The sequence below is a fragment of the Heterocephalus glaber genome, unplaced genomic scaffold (assembly GCF_053883595.1).
Source record: "Heterocephalus glaber isolate CG9 unplaced genomic scaffold, H.glaber_assembly_v1.0 deba00001504, whole genome shotgun sequence".
Classification (NCBI taxonomy): Eukaryota; Metazoa; Chordata; class Mammalia; order Rodentia; family Bathyergidae; genus Heterocephalus; species Heterocephalus glaber.
In genome coordinates this window covers 44,316,093-44,336,336 of record NW_028258324.1, presented here as the reverse complement: position 1 = coordinate 44,336,336, position 20,244 = coordinate 44,316,093, and the positions used below count along the sequence as shown (strand labels likewise).

Genomic DNA, 20,244 nt, shown 5'->3' with positions numbered 1-20,244 from the left:
GTAAGAAAGTAAACAGGTAAACCTGAATTTATAATTCAATTCTATGATACAAAGTATATTTACTAGCCTTAATCAATTTATCACCTGCTAAACAGGTCAATAGGTCAGTGCATCCTCACCAGTTCCTTAATGGAATCAAAAAACATGTCATTGATGGCAGTAGAGAATTGATAGAGCTCTGCAGGTCCCCCTCCTTAAAATTAAAGTAATAGTGTAAAGTCAAATCTGATATCACCACAGCTGGGATAATTGGAATTGGCAAAGGAATTCTATTGTTTGATTTGTTAAAATTTCTGGGCGGTAAGAAAAAATGGTGTCATCACCAAAATTCAAGAAACTGCAGTTGCTTGTCAGTACAAATAAAAACTGCCTTCTGAAGTGCTGCTTTTAGCATTTGGGAGGACAAGTGCTGAACTGTGTGACAAGTTCTAACAGCTTCATGCCTTTTCCAATTTCTCTGTGTACTTTTGTAACAGATGCTTCAAATAAAAATCTGGATCAGAGGAGGGGATGTTGAGTGCTTTCGGTAGGCAAATGCTTTAACCTTGAGCTTTGGCCAGGATTGGAACAGAGAAGGTAACTCAGAAAAACCTTGTTATAAAGGTGGAAAAAGGAAGCAAATGTCACCGTTGTTGATTATGTGAAATGCATCTTAGCTGGACCTGTAGACCAAGGGGGTCTCTTCAAAATTTGCTGAGGAACAGACAGGAAAAATGAAGAAAATAGACAATGAAAGATCTGATTTGTGCCATTTGTATGTCACATTTGTTGTGTTTTACCAACTATGGTGTATCAATAATGAAATAAGATACCACCAAGTATTTCTAGAAATAGGAAGACTCCAAATTGTCCCCTGGTGATTTGTGATTTACCCCAAGGCCCCATCTCACACTTGCTCAGGGCCAAATCCTGGGGTCTTTTCTCACAAGCACCGCCCATATTTCATGTGCTTAGTAGACACATGTGGCCAGTGGCAGTCATATTGGACTGAAGAGAATATAAAACATTGTCATCATGGAAGAAAGTTCTATTGGACATGCTGCTTTAGACCTTTCTTCCTCATACTTCCCTACTACTTTGTTCTGCTTGCTTTCTTCAGGCCACACTTACATGACTAAGGAGGTATTCTTAGCTCTTCAATCCCCTGGAAATGAACCAGACCATTCATGCCTGAGAATTTATAGGCCAAATTGATTCTTGGCCCAGAGATAGCAGAAAATATTATCTCTAAACCTAGTCTAAGAATTGTTTTTCCATGTTTCATAGGACTATGGAGAATGGGAACTTCAATTCCTTTCAGGGGAAATACTTCTTTCCCAGTCTATACCATTGTAACTCCAGTCACACAGGTGTTTAGTGTGGATTTATGGTTCCAAAAAGTCAGTGACATAATTATTTGATGTAGGATCATTATCTAAAGTGTTTCAGTCATATCAATCCTATTTTATTTTCATTTTCCAGTTTTATGGCTTACCAAGTGCTGGTACCTTAGTTTAGAATAAGCCCCAACAATTTTCCATCTAATTTATAGGAATTATAGGTCTGGAACTATAATTCATATTTAAATACTACTGCCTCAGGAAAGTCTTCTCTCACCACTCAGGTTGGATTCATGCTTTAACAAGATCCTGTTTTCTCATAATTTCTTTGTATGTTCCTTTTGTTGCTTTTACCACACATACTCTGATTAAGCATAATGCCCTAATTGTTTAAAGACAAGTAGAAGAATCAGGCAAACTATAAGAGAGCAGTCAGTTTGAGAAGATCTTAACATCGATCCTAGAGGTTAAGGCTATTTGTACAGATGAGATGTCTGGAGAAGAGAACAGACTATCTAATACTGGATGTTGTAGGCACTTTTTCATTTCTGGAACAAAACATCTGGCACTCGCATTTAAGGGAGGAGATATTTATTTTGGTTCATGGTTTCAGTCCATGGTCAGCTGGCTTCAAGGCAAAAAGAGATTGGTGGAAGGGCATGGCAGAGGAAAAGGTGCACAACTTATCGAAGCCAGGAATCAGGGAGAAAAGTGAGGGGCCTGGGTTAAGAATACACCCTTCTAGGTCATGCACCAAATGACCCACCTCTTCTGACCAGGCTCAACCTTCTAACAACACATTTAGCTACTGAACTCATCAATGGATGGATCCACTGATAAGTGCAGTGCCCCCATGATCCAATCACTTTCCATACACATGAGAATTTTGGAGAAAATTTTAGGTCTAAACCATAATATTCTTCCCTGGCTCCCAAAAGATTTATTTTCTTCTCATTATGCAAAATGCACTTAGTCCATCTCGAAGACTCACCAAAGTCTTTTTTTTTCTTCTTTGTACTAGGGATCGAATTTAGGACCTTGCGATTGCAAGGCAGGTGGTAGAACCACTGAGCTAAATCCCCAGTCCTGGTTAGTGTAATCTTAATAGCCTGCAGTATTATTAGTGTACTGATTACTGTTACTAATTATGTTAGTGTAATCTTAATAATTGGCAGTATTATTTCTAAATGCATGTCTAACCATACTGAATTTAAACAGTGCTGAATTTAAAAGCAATACCTTTCATAGATATATGTCTTTACACTAAGTAGTGTTTCTTCATGGACTTCCTTCTATTGAGTTTTAGGATTAAGAGAGACCAGAAACCTATTCTACTATTTTCATTTTAGAGATGAGGAAACAAAAATCCAAAATAAGGGATTTCCTTTTGTTCACCTGAGTTTTCAGCTGAGCGCACAGATTAGCCACCATGCTCTGATAACTAGTTTTGTGTCTTTTCTCTTAGCAAACAATTCTAAACTTTTCTCCTTCAAATTTATTTCTAATTTCTCAAGTTTATTTTGCACATTTTTATTCTATACTGTTGGCCATCATTCCCTCCTTAAACTTGCTATTATGGGTAAAATAGGTAAAAAAAATTTTATAATATAGAAGAAAATATTTACAGTACATTTGCTAATTTACTCATTCTCACAACAGTCATTTGTTGGATGTCTGTCTTGTGGCAACTGAAAGCCACTCAACTCAGGCCTTCCCTTGTGGCTGTTGCTTAGTTCTGTGAGAGGAAGAGAACAGTCTTGAGAGAGTACATGTGTTGCTCCAGGAGAGATCTCTGGGAAGGCTCTCTGGAGGATGTGTCTTAGTCGCTTTCCTCATCACTGAAATTCAATACCCTATACCCACAATTTAAAGGAGGGGAGGTTTATTTGCCTCATGTTTTAGTCCATAGTCAGATGGCTTCAAGGCAGGATGCCACAGCAGAGGGGCAAGTCAGAGGAGAGCTGCTCACAGCATGTCAGGGGAAGCAGAGAGATAGAGAAGTAGCAGGGGAAGGAGATAAACCTTACAAGCCACACCCCCAGTGACCTGTCTCCTCTGACCAGACCCTATCTCCAAATATCATGCCAATAGTTCAGTACCCATAATCCAGTCACATCCCTAAAGTCCCACCTATGATGAAATGAAGCTTTGAGGGTCCTCTAGATACAAACCATAAGACAAGGTCTCATCCAGACTGCCTTCTGAGGGCAGGGCACCATTCAAGTAGGTGGAATGGGAGCTGGGCGAGAACTTTTCTAAAGAGAGTGTTTCAAGGTTGTGGCCAAGGGAATATGGTGCATTTAGATGTTTATTGGCAGGAGTCAGGGTACTCTTCTGCAGAGGAGCAAAGACATAGAAAATGAGGCCAGAGAACCAAAGCAGAACCATATCAAGGGGTGTTCAGGGCTCCACATTAAAGAGACTGAGTGCTCTGGAGAGCTATTGATCTGTTTTAATCATGGAAGTGATGTGGTAAGAATGACATTTTGGAAATGGCCTTTGTGCCTGTGTTCTTTGAAAATGGTTTGGGATTAGAGGTAAGTGGAGTTGGGAACATAGTTAGAGGAGGAAGAGAAGCTATTCTGAAGGCTGGTGCTATGATTTGTGAGTGCAGAAGAGGCCAATAAGAGTTTCACATATCAAGAGCTGTGATGCACAGAACTTGTTGATTGGGAATGTCCAGTAAGGTACAAACATATATACATATAGGGAACACAGAGGAGGAACTAGTAATTTTTCTCCCTAAATTTTAAAGAAATATCAAACCTATATTTTGATCCTTATTTATACTTCCAGTTTCTCACATTAGAGAAACTATTTGATATTTACACATGTGTATCCTATTTATTTCACTTAAGAGTATGGCCTCAATATGCATCCATTTATCTATAAATGTCTCTAGTTTCTAATTCTTTATGGCTGAGTAGTACTCCATTTTATATAAAAAAAAAAACCCACTTCTTTATCCAGTCTCCAGTTGATGGGCAAATGGGCTGTTTCCAAGTTTTAGCTATTACAAACTGTGCCGCTATAAACATGGGTGCATGTATACCACTGTGGTATGATTCTTTTAATTCTTTTGGGAAGATACTGTGGAGAGCGAAGGGTTGAAACAACCCTGAGCCTTTTGAGATTCTTGAGTCAGATAAGAACATAATGAGCCAGGATAGCCTTTTGAGATTCTTGAGTCAGATAAGAACATAATGACTGCTGGACAAGAAAGTAACATTCCCGGAATTGTAAAAATATAATTGACCTTTTCCCTGTAAAAATAATTAGTCACCTGGTCACGAGGGGAGGAGGGGAGGGAGGCTGTGGGTGATGGAGGATATATAAAAGGCTCAATAAAGTGGGAAGGAGAAGGCTCTCCCTCTCCTCTCCTTTTCTTTTCTCCCGAATTTGTGTTGTTTTTCTTAATCCTCACCCCTCTCCTCGGATACTGTTCATCTAGTGACGGCTGGCTCCGTCACAAGTGGCACCCTAACAGGGACCTGAGAACGGAGGACAAGGTGAAGGACGCCGCTGGATTGTGAGCTCGGACAAGTAAGTACGGAGTGGCGATATAAAATATGGGGACGACTAATAGTCAGATCCTGTTCATTCAGATATTAAAAAAGATGCTCTGTAATCGGGGAGCTAAGGTTGGGCAACAGCAACTGTGTCACTTTTTAGAATTTGTAGAGAAAGTCTGCCCATGGTCCCCCGAAGAGGGATCAATTGATTTGGAACTTTGGACTAAAGTAGGAAAACAGTTACAAGGTTATTATGATCAAGAAGGGCCTTCCAAATTTCCTGTTCATGTGTTTAGTCTTTGGGGTCTTATCAAGGAGAGCTTGGATCCTCGTCAGGGGACTTCAATGTGTAACTCACAAGGAGACGTGGTTGCTTCTAGTCCGGAGGACATTCCGTGCATAGATAGAGAAACTGAGTGCCTTTCTTCTTCAGCCGCCCCCCCTTGTGGAAGGTTTAGATGAACCCCTCGACCCCTCTGATGCCATGGATCTGGAGGAGGAGGTGGCTAAGTATAATAATGAGGAATGGCCTCCCTTCTCTTTGATAGCTCTTACCGAAAAAATGAAAGTAAAAGATAAAAAAGGATGAATCTGAAAATATACATCCCTCAAATCCTTTAGATATGTTATGGTTTAATTGGAAATGGAAGCAAAAGGAACAAGCACTGCTGAAGGAACGGCCACTTCGGCCCAGTATCCTGGCAGGGCTCGACCCTTTTCCTGAGGTTGCCCGCCCCGACCTTCAGTTAGATTCCCCTCCTGTCCCACAACTTTCATCCCCAGCGCTCTGCCCTCTCTTGGCCCTGCAGGCTACTTTACAGGTGGCCGCCGAGAGAGGGGAGGATCTGGCTGGGTTCCAAATGGTCTGTCTTGTTTTTGAGGAACCAGATCAACAAGGGCAAATGGTCCGCGTTCATAGACCTCTTCCTTTTAAACAACTTAAGGAGCTAAAAGTTGCTTGTGTTCAGTATGGCCCTACGGCCCCTTTTACCCAGGCCATGCTCGAGTCTTTAAGCTCAGATGCTCTCCCCGCTGGGGATTGGAAACAAATAGCTAAAGCCTGCCTTTCTGGTGGAGATTATTTATTGTGGAAGACAGAGATCGTGGAACAATGCCAAAAGATGGCTGAACTCAACCGTGCCACCAGTAATAACATTACTTATGATATGTTAGCAGGGGAGGGACAGTATGCTGATATAGCAAATCAATTATTGTTTCCTGGGGGAGCATATGCCCAAATTAATACAGCGGTGAAACGAGCCTGGGAAAAGCTGCCCATGACGGGGTGAGCTTCTGAGGACCTCTCTAAGATCAGGCAAGGTCCCGACAAGCCTTTTCAGGAATTTGTTGCCTGTCTTTTACAGACTGCTTCACGTCTGCTAGGAGATGCTGATGCTGGATTATTGCTGGTTAAACAGCTAGCTTATGAGAATGCTAACTCCCCCTGCCAAGCTGCTGTCTGCCCTTTCAGAAAAAAGGGGCACCTGGGTGATTATATAAGGTTATATGCGGACATTGGACTTGCCTATACTCAAGGGCTGGCCATGGCTGTGGCTTTGCAAGGAAAGACCGTAAGAGAGGTTCTTTTTCAACAAGCGCATAAAGGGGCTCAGACACGAGTTGCTGGGCCCCTAGGAAGCTGTTATGGGTGTGGAAAGATTGGACATAGAGTTAAACAATGCCCAGAGAGAAAGGTCCCAGTAAAAACTGCTTCATCCTCCCCGAGAGAGCCAGGATTATGCCCAAAATGTAAAAGAGGGAATCATTGGGCAAATGAATGTAAGTCAAAAAGGGATCATTTGGGTAATGCACTGGAGCAGGAAAACTCCAGGCGGGGCTGGCCCCAGGCCCCAAAACAATGTTATGGGGCACTCCAGTCCTTCATTCCTCAACAAAACAATCCATTCAAGACCTCTTTAGAGCCACCCCAGGCAGTGCAGGACTGGACCTCAGTTCCACCGCCTTCACAGTACTAACTCCTGAGATGGGGGTCCAGGCCCTCCCCACGGGGGTCTATGGGCCCCTACCTGAAGGCACTCTAGGTTTACTCCTGGGTTGAAGCAGCACGACCCTTAAGGGAATTTTCGTCGCCCCTGGAGTCATAGATCAGGATTATGAAGGAGAAATCAAAATCATGGTCCATTCCCCTACTACTATATCTACTATACCAGCTGGACAGTGCATAGCTCAGCTGCTTTTGATACCTTTAGTAAAAAAGGAAGGAAAAGTTAAAAACACTCATAGAGGCCAAAAGGGATTCGGCTCTTCAGGAGCCTACTGGGTACAGCCTATAGGAGCCCATCGACCTGAGATTCATTTAAAAATCAATGGAAAACTCTTTTCAGGTCTCCTTGATACTGGTGCTGAAGTTTCAGTATTAACTGCTGAACAGTGGCCCGCTAAATGGCCCAAACAAGCCACTATGATGCACCTACAAGGGATTGGGCAGAGTAAAAGTACCAAACAGAGCAGTGATCTTTTACTATGGCAGGATCATGAGGGCCATCAAGGACATTTCTGCCCATTTATCGTCCCTGGATTGCCTGTAAATTTGTGGGGAAGGGATGTGATGAAAGATATGGGAGTTTATTTACATTCATCTAACCCACAAGTTATGCAACAATTATTTGATCAAGGTTTACTCCCTTATCAAGGACTTGGAGCACACAATCAGGGCCCCTCTTCCCCTTTGGAGACTGAACAAAAATTAGATAAAACAGGGATAGGGTATTTTTGATGGGGGCTGTTGACCTCCCTGTGCCCCATGCAGATCCCATCACATGGAAAACTAATGACCCTGTGTGGGTGGATCAATGGCCCTTAACCCAAGAAAAAATTCTCACTGCAGAGCAGTTGGTACAGGAACAGCTTTGTGCTGGACATATTGAATCTTCTAATTCCCCATGGAATTCTCCTATTTTCGTAATTAAGAAAAAATCAGGAAAGTGGTGACTTTTACAGGATTTGAGGGTGATTAACAAAACCATGGAAATTATGGGGGCCCTACAGCCCGGGCTTCTGATACCGTCAGCTGTCCCAGCACAAACTTTCAAGATAATTGTAGATTTGAAAGATTGCTTTTATACAATTCCTCTTGCCCCACAAGATTGTAGATGTTTTGCTTTCAGTCTACCCTCAGTAAATTTTAAAAGACCCATGCAACGCTTTCAGTGGAAGGTCTTGCCACAGGGTATGGCCAATAGCCCCACCTTGTGTCAAAAGTTTGTAGCTTGGGCAATTCAGATAGGACAGATTACCCGTCATTATATTTGGTCCATTATATAGATGACATACTTTTAGCCTCTAGTAATGAACCCCTTTTACTACTCGCGTTTGCTGATCTATGCCAGGCCTTGGTAAAAAATGGATTAGTTGTGGCCCCTGAAAAAATCCAAACTCGACCTCCTTTCTCCTATCTTGGTCATATCTTATACCCTAAGGTCATCCATCCTCAAAAATTTCAATTAAGAAAAGATGCTTTACGCACTTTAAATGATTATCAAAAATTGTTGGGAGATATAAATTGGCTGCGTCCATATCTAAAACTGTCCACGGGAGATTTGAAACCCCTTTTTGATGTTTTGAAAGGGGATCCCGACCCCTCTTCACCTCGACAACTCTCTGAACAGGCCAGAAAAGCTCTCCATAAGGTTGAGTCAGCTATTCAAGACTGGACTGTCCACTATTTTGATTATAGCCGCCCTTGGGCTGCTTATGTTTTGGCCACACAACATATGCTTACTGCTGTTCTTTGGCAGGATGGCCCACTCCTTTGGTTACATTTGCCTGTTTCCCCTGATAAAGTTTTATCTCCTTACTATGAATCTGTAGCCCAGCTTGTGCAGCTCATATGCAAGGAATCATGTAAATATTTTGGCGTTGAGCCTTCTTTAATACGGGTCCCTTTTACACAACAACATATTGATTGGCTTTTTCATAATGTTGATTCTTGGGCCCTCACCTTTGCCCACTTTAAAGGTTCTATTGGTAATCACCTCCCTCCGGATAAATTACTTCAATTTGCTAACATTCATTCGTTTGTTTTCCCAAAAATTATTCGTCACTCTCCCATCCCCCAAGCTAAGTCTATTTTCACTGATGGTTCATCCAACGGACGTGCAGTGTATGTTGTGGGAGACGATGTTCATACTTTTTCTTTCACTCCCTCTTCCGCACAAGTGATAGAGCTTTGAGCCGTTGCCATAGTTTTTGATCTCTTTCATAATGAATCTTTTAATCTATATACGGATAGCCAATATATTGCAAAGGCCATTCCTTTATTGGAGACGGTGTCTTTTATTGCTTCTGCCGCCTCCCCCATCCAATCTCTTTTTGCACAGATTCAACGATTTTTATGTTCTCGTACGGAACCATGCTATATTGGTCATGTACACGCTCATTCTAATCTCCCTGGTGCTATATCAGTGGGGAATTGTCTTGCGGATCAGGCCACCAAAATTGTCGCCCCTACACAACTGCAATTGGCACAACAGCATCATGCTATTCATCATCAAAATAGTTGTAGCCTCCGCTACCAATTTGGCCTTATGCGTGAGGCTGCTAGGCAAATTGTCAAACAGTGTGCTCATTGTCCACTTTTCTGTACTGTCCCCCATTATGGAGTTAATCCCCAACGTTTTAAACCTAATCAATTATGGCAGATGGACATCACTCATATTTCTGAGTTTGGAAAACAGAAATATGTTCATGTCAGCATTGATACTTTTTCAGGCTTCGTTGTGGCTACCGCTCTTACAGATGAAGCTACAAGACATGTTATTTCCCATTGTTTACACTGTTTTTCTGTGATCGGTCTACCCCAAATTATTAAAACAGATAATGGCTCTGGATATACCAGTAAACAGTTTTCTCAATTCTGCATGTGTCTACAAATTTCACCTAAAACTGGCATACCCTATAATCCCCAGGGGCAGGGGATTGTTGAATGAGCTCATAACACCCTTAAACATCAGCTTCAAAAAATAAAAAAGGGGGAATTATACCCCTTGTCTCCTCAGAATCTTCTAAACCATACCCTTTTCATTTTAAATTTTCTTACTTTGGATGCACAGAAATTAACACCTGCTGATCGATTATGGCATCCAAGCACAAAAACATCCTATGCACAAGTAAAATGGAAAGACCCCCTCATGGACTGATGGAATGGTCCTGACCCTGTACTAATCTGAGGACGAGGGCATGTCTGTGTTTTTCCACAGAATGAAGACAATGCGCGATGGTTACCAGAACGGCTCGTGCACCAGGAAGATGTCTCTTCAGCAGATTCTCCTCCTCCTCATGGCGATGGTCACGATGACTAAGTGTGAGATGTTTTGGGCCTATGTCCCTGACCCCCCTCTTTTGCATCATCCTGTCACCTGGGAGGATTCACCAGTTTCAGTATATGTGAATAATACTGCAATAGCTGGCCCCCCCTCACTCGGTCATATAAAAGAAGAGATAAAAGAAGGTTTTAATTATTCAGGGAAAGGATGGGGAATCCCTATATGTTTTTCACAAAATGGTACCATAAAGAGTTGTTTAAATTTTACATGGGATACTTTTAATGAAGGGTCTCTGTATGGCAACAAGAGACACAATATTCGAATGCCATGGCCAAGTTGTGGAGGCTCTCTAGAGATAGATGATCCTCCCCAAGACTACCCCCAATGTATGAATAAGGCACTCACCAATAACAGAATCATACCATGGGCCAGATGTAGAGTGGACCGGCCGGCCATCTATAACTTCACCGATCAACAAGAAGTGCTACAGGATTGGAGTGCCCAATTGGACAATTGTCAAGGTGGGGCGAACACAGAACAGCAGTTGACTGTGGGACTTTGGCGAGTGCCTTCCGGCCCTTTTCAGCCCATGATATGGAAACTTATGGTTGCTATGGGAGGGATAAAAAGGATTGGTGTGGGACCAGACTCTGGGTTGGAGGGAAATATCACAGCTTGTGTGCCCCAGCCCTACTTACTGTTATTGGGAGGTTTTGAGATTGATTATGAAAATGGAACTCGTCAATTTAATGTAACATGTGATAATTGCACATTGTCAAATTGTGTGAAATTCGGGTATCAAAATGTTTTAATAATTCATCAGCCCTCTTTTGTAATGTTGCCAGTTAATCTTTCAGAACCATGGTATGCAGAAAGAGGACTTCAAATATTGGAGAGTCTAAATGGTTTATTGAAAAGAGAAAAAAGGGTGGCCGGTATGATTGTAGCTGGAATTGTTACCTTTATAGCATTTTTGATTAGCTTATCTACTGCTGTGGTTGCTTTATCCCAGTCTGTGCAGACAGCAGCTTTTGTAGATAATCTTTCGATGAATGTATCACAAGCCTTAGAGTTGCAAGAAGATATTGATATAAAAATGGAAGAGAAGTTGAATGCTCTTTTTGACACGGTGATATATTTGGGACGCTCCCTTGAGGCTCTCAAACATAGAAACCATTTACAGTGCCATGGAGAATATCGTTGGATCTGTGTCACATCACTAGCTTATAATATGACAGATTATAACTGGCAGATGGTCCAGGACCATCTAAAAGGGGCATGGTCACATGGCAATGAAACCTCAGACCTATTAAAGCTCCATCAGCAGATATTGAGCATTCAACAAGCGGGAAGAATAAGTCTGTCACCTGCACAGGTGGCACAGTCTCTTTATGATCATTTAAAAACATTGGTGCCTTCCTCATTCTTTGCTAAACAGATAGTGAGAGGCCTTGGACTACTGGCTGTCGGACTTCTGCTTATGTTTCTTTTTTTTGTCATATTCAGCCAGTATGTTCGATCCATGTTCTTAACACTGGCTGTTCAATTACATTATCAAAAATTGATCACCTCTAAGAGGCCGGTTAGTCAATGATGGGTTTGGGACCAGGAGAATCCCTTACCAACCTAAGACAGGGAAGGTTCTCTTCCCAATGACAGGTAAGGTGGGATTTTGTTCTGAGATCTCACCTAAGACAGGCACAGTCCTCTAATAAATAAAAAAGGGAGAGGTGTGGAGAGCAAAGTGTTGAAACAACCCTGAGCCTTTTGAGATTCTTGAGTCAGATAAGAACATAATGACTGCTGGACAAGAAAGTAACATTCCCGGAATTGTAAAAATATAATTGACCTTTTCCCTGTAAAAATAATTAGTCACCTGGTCATGAGGGGAGGAGGGGAGGGAGGCTGTGGGTGATGAAGGAGGATATATAAAAGGCTCAATAAAGTGGGAAGGAGAAGGCTCTCCCTCTCCTCTCCTTTTCTTTTCTCCTGAATTTGTGTTGTTTTTCTTAATCCTCACCCCTCTCCTCGGATACTGTTCATCTAGTGATGGCTGGCTCCATCAAGATACCCAGCAGGGGAATAGAGGGGGATAGCTGCGTCAAATGGAACCTCTAATCCTAGTTTTTTGAGGTGTCTCCATACTGATTTCCACAGTGGTTGCACCAGTCTATACTCCCACCAGCAGTGGAGAAGGGTATAATAGATAATGTGAAATAGGAAGAAAAGGCCCAAAGGGGAAGTGGGAGTGGTAGGGGAAAAGAAAGAAAGGAAAGGAATAAATATGAGAAAAGGAAAAAATGTAAACAGAGTCTTTGTAAATAGGGAGGGGTTGTGAGGTTGAAGGGAGGGCAGGGGAATGGGGGAAAAATAAGAACCAATATATATCATGTAAAGGTATAAATTTCCAATGATGAATGTCACCATATTGTATACCTAAAATGTACCAATAAACTTAATGAAAAAAAACATCAGACCCACAGAAGATATAAAAATGAAAAGACAAGTACGATGAACTCTTCCATCTATATTCAACAATTTTATCTGTAACTAAAACATAACTTGCAGGCATCATAATATTTTATTTCTAATTAGCTCAGTATATATCTCCTGCTAATAAGCACATTCTTCTAGGTCCTTTTAAGACATTTCCACCAATTCTTTTATATCCCTCTTTTCTTTCTAGCACAAAATTATATTACTGTACAAGTTCTGGAACCAGCTGTTTCTCCAGGGATTCCCATGTTCTGTTAATTGTAGAATAGTAATTAGAAAAATAGAATCTGAGTCATAGCATGCTCATTGTTGTTAGAAATGTCATTGCTTCTATGCTTTTTCAGTTGACAGAGCTAAAATATATCTACACCTATCTGCACATATATCTATAGGTCATTGATCAATAGATTTTAAAAAACTTTGTATTAATACTTACAATTAAATTCCAGCATCATAAGGTTCTTTTTGGTCTCTGCCATTCTATACCTGTATCATTTGCATTTTCTCTCACATTTGAACCTTTGTTTCAGCAACATCAATGTGTTTACTCTCAAACTGCATTCAATAATACATAAAAGCTGGTTTCAGAATTTCTATATCATTATCACTCTTTAAAAAGTCAAATTCAAAATTTATTTGCAGTTCTTTTTATCCTTACATTATATTGCATTAAGTGCACATGGGCCAGAGAACTGGGCTTATTGATTACTAAAATTTTTTTACCTTGTGGTTGTGTTATTAGTTGTTATATGATTAGGTTAGTATATATTACATTTTAGAATTTTGAATATCCTTGTTTTAATTGAATTTTATTGACTACATTCTGCATCTGTAACTATTTTTATTAGCTTCAGAAAATGTTCTCCTTTTAGTTGGTTTTTTATTTGTTACATAATACATCTGTGTCAACATATATTTTTTACCTTCTCTTCTTTCTCATATAAAAGGTGGCATAAGGTCCGGGGACTTAGCTCAGTGGTTCCACCACCTGCCTTGCAAGCACAAGGATCCAAGTTTGATCTCCGGTACCAAAAAAAAAAAAGGTGGCATATTTTCATTTGCTACTGTATATAATTTATTCACATAACAGTATTTACATATGCTCATAGAGACTATTATTATTTGTTTAATAGGTATATTATGCTTCCTTGTTTCAATATACCATGCATGATCCTGTAGATTGTGTTTTCTCCATAATTGTTAATTTTGAAAATATTCATAACTAAAGAAAAGGGGGAAAAAGATGATTTTTGAGGAATGATAAATTGATACTTAGATATATTGATTTGAGGTGCCTATATGGGATGCATACATTGAGATATCTACTAGACAATTAGATGCAAAAGTTCAGTGCTTAGAAGAGAGGTTTAGTTAAAGATAACACTTCGATGTTCTCAGCAATTAGATCATGTTTGAAGTCATGAAATTGGATGATATAAATTAGAATATGTGAAGGGAGATGCTGTGGGAGGAAGCTAATGCATACCAAGATTTAAAGGATGTAGAGAAAAAGTAGAAACCACAAAATGATTGAAAAGGAATGATCAAAAATGTCAGGAGAAAATCAAGACACAGAGTTGTTATGTAAATTAAAGAAAGCATGCATCCTAAGTATTAGGGAAGAGTCAACAGAAGCAAATTTTGCAGAGGCATGTGTTAGAATCATATACCTTATGGGCGAGTATGACCCAAACTTGGAGTTATGGAAGCATTGGCTCAAATCCAATGTGCTACAATCCTGGCTATCAAATGCCCTTCCTAAATTTCTGAAAATTCAAAGTCATCTCTGACGTTTCTTTAGCATAGTTGTCTCTCTGATCTCTCTTCTCTATTAGATTATACAAGTTCAAGATGCAGTTCCTAGTTACCCAAGAATTCCCCTTTAGAAAGCATTTACAAAAAATTAGCTGATGTAACTGAGCATTTGGATGTGAGACTGAGTGGGGAATATGTGAGAATGATTTTCATTTCCACAACACAAGGACACTTCTGTTATTAAAAGTCATTTCAGCCATATTGCTATGAGGTGTGTCCATGATCTCATGATGCCTGGCCATCCTGTCTTCTCCTGTTTGCTCTACCTCATCTCTCTGCCACTATTCTCTTCTCTCCCTCTCTGTCTAATCAAACAGCAAAATGGTTTCAATAAACACAAATACCAAATTCTCCTTTCATTCAGAGCAGCCTGACCCTGTTTTATCTGCCCTTGATTTATGTCTTGCACAAACTTCAGGTTTCATTTGTCCACTAAATGGGAATCTCAAAGATGTTCAGGTACTAAACATTAACTTGGTACATTTTTCACTTCAAATAAGAACTGGAAAGAACTCATTGAAAGATTCAGCTACAATATTGTTAGTCTTCTTTTTTTTAAAATTAATTTCATTAGTACATTTTAGGTATACAATATAATGACATTCAACATTGGAAATTTGCACTTTAACATAATCTCTCTTGTTTCTTATTTTTTCCCCATTCCTCTGCCCTCCATTCAACCCCTCTGTCCCTCCTTATTTACAAAGACTTTTACATTTTTTCATTGTCTTATATTAATTCCATTCCCTTTTTCCTTTTGTTTACCCCTCCCACTTTCCCTTCCCCTTTGCCCCTTTTCTTCCAATTTCAAATTATCTGTTATCCATTTTAGTCCTTATTTACACTTTCAGGTTCTCAAACTAGAGATACTATTCAGTATTTACACATGTGTGTCCTATTTATTTCACTTAAGAGTATCACCTCAATGTGCATCCATTTAGCTATAAATGTCTCCAGTTTCTCATTCTTTATGGCTAATACTCCATTTTATATAAAAAAAACCAAAACCCACATTTTCTTTATCCAGTCTCCAGTTGATGGGCAATTGGGCTGCTTCCAAGTTTTAGCTATTACAAATTGTGCTGCTATGAATATGGGTGTGCATATATCACTGTGGTATGATTCTTTTAATTCTTTGGGGAAGATTCCCAGCAGGGGAATAGCTGGGTCAAATGGGACTTCCAGCCCTAGTTCTATGAGGTAACTTCATACTGATTTCCACAGAGGTTGTACCGTCTACTCTCCCACCAGCAGTGGAGCAGGGTTCCTATTTCCCCACAGCCCCACCAGCATTTGTTATTGGTTGATTTCATGATGGCATCCATTCTTTCTGGGGTAAGATGGAATCTCAGCATTGTTTACATTTGCATCTCTTAAAGGACCAGTGATGTTGAACATTTTTTCATATGTTTATTTGCTATTTCTACTTCTTTGTCTGAGAAATATCTGTTCATTTCAGATGCCCATTTTTGAATTGGGTCTTTAAATTTGGGAGGACTGATTTTTTTAAGTTCTTTATAGATTCTAGAGAGTAGACCTTTGTCTGAGGAATGGCAGGTGAACATTATTTCCCACACTGTGGGTTGTCTCTTGAAACTGCTGGCGGTTTCTCTGGCTGTGCAGAAGCTTTTCAATAAGAAGAGATCTCACTTGTTGATTGTTTTTGCTATTTCACAGGCAATTGAGGTTTTGTTTATAAAATCTTTCCCTACACCAATGTTTTCAAGAGTTCTACCTAACCTCTGTTCCAGGCGATTCAGTGCTTCTCTTTTAAAATTTAAATCTTTAATCCATTTTGATTTTAGTTTAGAGGTGGTGAGAGATATAGGCTTAGTTTTAATCTTTGACAAGTTGAAACCCAATTTTTCCAGCACCATTTATTAAAGATTCCTCCAGTGAGGGTGTTTGGCTCCTTTATCAAAAATGAGGTGGCTGAGTGTGTCTGGAGTTATTTCTGAATCTTCCAATCTGTTCCACTGGTTCTCAGGTCTGTTTCTTTGCCAGTACCATGCTGTTTATATTGCAGTAGCTTTGTAGTATAGTTTCAAGTTGGGGGTTGTGAACTCCCTGCCATGTCTCTGTTGCCTAGAATTGCTTTTGCTATTCTAGGTATCTTCTTATTCCAAATTAATTTTTGGATTGTTTTCTCCAGGATCATGAAGTATGCTGCTGGAATTTCAATTGAGATAGTATTGAATCTATATAGAAGTTTTGGAAGAATGACCATTTTCACTATGTTGATTCTTTCCACCCAGCAACAAGGGATGTCTTTCCATTTTCTGATATCATCTTAAGTCTCTGTTTTCAGAGTGATATAGTTTTCAGAGAAGAGGTCTTTGATTTCTTTTGTTAGGATGATTCCTAGGTATTTGAGTTTTTTGGATGCTATGGTGAAAAGAATTGTTTGCCCTATCTCTCTCTCAGTGAGTCTGTTGTTCATGTAGAGGAAAGCTATTGATTTTTGTGTGTTGACCTTGTATCCAGCTACTTTGCTGAATTGGTTATTAAGTCTTGAAGACTTTTGTTAGAGTTCTTGGGGGTCTTCTAAATAGAGTATCATGTTATCTGGAAATAATGACAATTTGACTTCTTCATTTCCTATCTTTATTCCTTTTATTTCTTTGTCTTGTCTAACTGCTGTGGCTAATGTTTCCAAGACTATATTGAACAGGAGTGGTGATAGTGGACATCCTTGTCTTGTTCCTGATTTTACTGTGAAGGATTTTAGTTTTTAACCATTTAGTATGATATTGGGTGTTGGTTTTTCATAGATGGCTTTTATCAGATTGAGGTAAAGACCATCTGTTCCAATTTTTTGTAAGGTTTTTTTTTTCATAAATGTGTGTTGGATTTGTCAAATGCTTTTTATGCATCTATTGAGATGATCATATGGTTTTTGTCCTTGGCTCTATTGATACAGTGTATTACATTTGTTGATTTGTGTATGTTAAACCATCCCTGCACCCCCAGGATGAATCCAACTTGATCAGAGTGTATGATCTTCTTAATGATCTTCTGCATTCTATTTGCTAGTATCTTATTAAGAATTTTTGCATCCATGTTCATTAGTGAGATTGGCCTATAGTTATCTTTTTTGGTTGGGTCTTTCTCTGCTTTGGGGATCAAGGTGATGCTTGCTTCCAGGAATGAATTCGGGAGCATTGCTTCCCTTTCAATTTCCTTGAGCAGTTTAAACGGTTGTGACAATAGTTCCTCTCTAAATGTCTTGTAGAATTCAGCAGTGAATCCATCAGGACCTGAGCTTTTCTTAGTTGATAAGTTTTTAATTACATTTTCAATTTCATTGATTGATATTGGGTTGTTTAAAATTTTTATGTCTTTTTCGTTCAACTCTGGTAATTCATACGTAACTAGGAATCTCTCCATTTCTTCTGTGTTTTCCATCTTACTGCTGTATAGGTTCTCAAAGTAGGTATTGATGATCCTTTGGATTTCTGCTGGGTCTGTTGTAATTTCACCCTTTTCATTCCTAATTGCATTGATTTGGGCCTTTTCTTTCCTTTTTCTGATAAGGTTGGCTAAGGGTTTGTCAATTTTGTTTATTCTTTTGAAGAATCAACTCTTGACTTCATTTTTTTTTTTTGTATTGTTCTCTTAAACTCCATTGCATTGATTTCTGCTCTGATCTTTATAATTTCCTCCCTTGTATGAGCTTTGAGTTTGCTCTGCTCTTCTTTTCTAGAAACTTGAGGTTCAGCATCAGGTTGTTTAATTGGGCTCTCTCTGTTTTCCTAATATGATTATTCACTGCTATGAATTTCCCTTGTAATACTGCTTTCATTGTGTCCCATAGATTCTGATATGTTGTATTGTCACTGTCATTTAATTGAAGGAACTGTCTGATTTCTTCTTTAACTTTGCTTGTGACCCATTGGTTATTTAGGTGTGTGTTCTTCAATTTCCAAGTGCTTTTGAAATTCTTGCGGTTTCTTTTGCTATTGATCTCCAATTTCATTGCACTATGGTCTGATAATATACAGAGGATAAGTTCAATTCCTTTGCACTTACTCAAACATGTTCTATGAGCGAGTATGTGGTCTATTTTGGAGAAGGACCTGTGTGCAACTGAAAAGTATGTGTGTTCTGATTTTGTGGGGTGGAACACTCTGTAAACATCTGTTAAGTTCATTTGTTCAAGAGTTTGATTGAGTTCTAGTATTTCATTGCTTATTTTTTGTCTAGGTGATCTGTCTGTTTGTGACAGTGGGGTACTGAGGTCCCCACTACTATTGTGTTAGTGCTTATTTGATTTTTCGCCTGCATTAATATTTGCTTTATATAGTTGGGTGCACTAGTTTTTGGTGCATATATATTCATGATTGTCATCTCTCCCTCTTGAATTGTTCCCTTTACAAGCATGTAGTATCCTTCTTTTGTCTCTCTTAATCAGTGTTGTTTTGAAATCCACTTGATCGTCAAAGAGAATAGCTACTCCTGCTTCTTTTCAGGTTCCTGTTGCATGGAGTATTGTTTTCCGCCCTTTAACTTTCAATCTATGAGTTTCTTGTTATGCAGCATATTTTTGGGTCTTGCTTCTTGACCTATTCTTCCTGTCTATTTCTTTAGTTTTTGGTACTTTGGATTGAACTCTGGTCCTTGCACTTGTGAGGCAGGTGGTGGAACAACTGAGCTAAATCCCCATCCCTGTCTATTTCTTTTGATTGGTGAATTGAGACCATTAACATTGACAGTTATAACGGATATATATTGAGTTATCATTGTCATGAGTTTTTCTTATTGTTGGATTCTCCTCCTTTGCATTTAATTTCTTGTCATGCCTGATGGATTCATTCTGCTGGGCTTCCTGGGGTTGTGATCCTCATTGTCTTTTCCTAGGATATTGTCTGAAACTTTTTGGAGTGCTGGTTTGGTATTCATGAAGTTCCTAAGGTGCTCTTTGTCATGAAAGTATCTTATTTCTCCATCAATTTTGAAAGATAGTTTTGCAAGGTACATCAGTCTGGGTTGGAGGCTGTTTTCTTTTAGGGCTTGAAGTATGTCACTCCAAGCTCTTCTTGCCTTGGGGGTTTGCATTGAGAAGTCTGCTGTGATTCTGATGGGCTTTCTTTTGTATGTGATTTGTTTCTTTTCTCTAACTGCTTGTAGAACTTTGTTCTTCTGTTGAGTTTCTGGAATCTTAACAATTATATGCGTATGTGTAGATTTTTTTTTTTCAAGGCTATTTGGAGTCCTATATGCCTCACTTATGTGTATGTCAAGCTCTTTTCCCCTGCTTGGGAAGTTTTCTGCCATCACTTCTGTGAAGAGTTTTTTTATGTTGTTTGTCCTCTCTCCTGTTTCTTCATTGACTCCAATCAGTCTTATGTTATTCTTCTTTGCATCATCTAGCAGCTGCTGGGTTGATTTCTCATGTTCCCTTATAATTTTGAAGCAATTTTTCTTTTCCTGGTCACTAATTGCAATCTTATCTTCTATATCTGAAATTCTGTCCTCACATTGGCTCATTCTGCTGTGTAGACTTTCAGTGGAGTTTTTCATGTCCTGGAAATCTATTTGCATCTGTTTTATGGATTCCATTTGTTTCTTATGTTGGGATTCCATCATGTTCCCCAGCTCCTGTATTTTTTAATCTGTGTCCACTCTAGATTTATTAATCATGTCTTGTACTATGCACACAATCTCTGCTGTTATCTGAGAAATTATTTCTGTTTTCATTTTTTCAAGATCCTCTTTTTTTTTTTTTTTTTTTGCCAGTTCAAGGAGTCCAGGTGGTTGAATATCAGAGTGTCCCATCTTCTTTCCTTTTGGGGTTGCTTTAGGTGATCTGAAAGTCTG

General features: G+C 39.4%; 2 protein-coding genes across 2 annotated transcripts in view; both read left to right on the top strand.

Moving 5' to 3' along the window:
- Nucleotides 1-20,188, top strand: part of LOC101715120 (endogenous retrovirus group K member 25 Env polyprotein-like) — a 40,327-nt gene extending 20,139 nt beyond the window's left edge. The window contains exons 2-3 of the mRNA XM_013066611.3: nucleotides 4,771-4,862; nucleotides 10,051-20,188. Of these exons, the coding sequence (XP_012922065.2) occupies nucleotides 10,052-11,710 (1,659 nt within the window). The 5' untranslated portion in view covers nucleotides 4,771-4,862; nucleotide 10,051 and the 3' untranslated portion in view covers nucleotides 11,711-20,188. The remainder of the gene's footprint in view (nucleotides 1-4,770; nucleotides 4,863-10,050) is intronic.
- Wdr49 (WD repeat domain 49) overlaps nucleotides 1-20,244 on the top strand; it is a 179,625-nt gene that overhangs the window by 25,916 nt on the left and 133,465 nt on the right. The window lies entirely within an intron of this gene.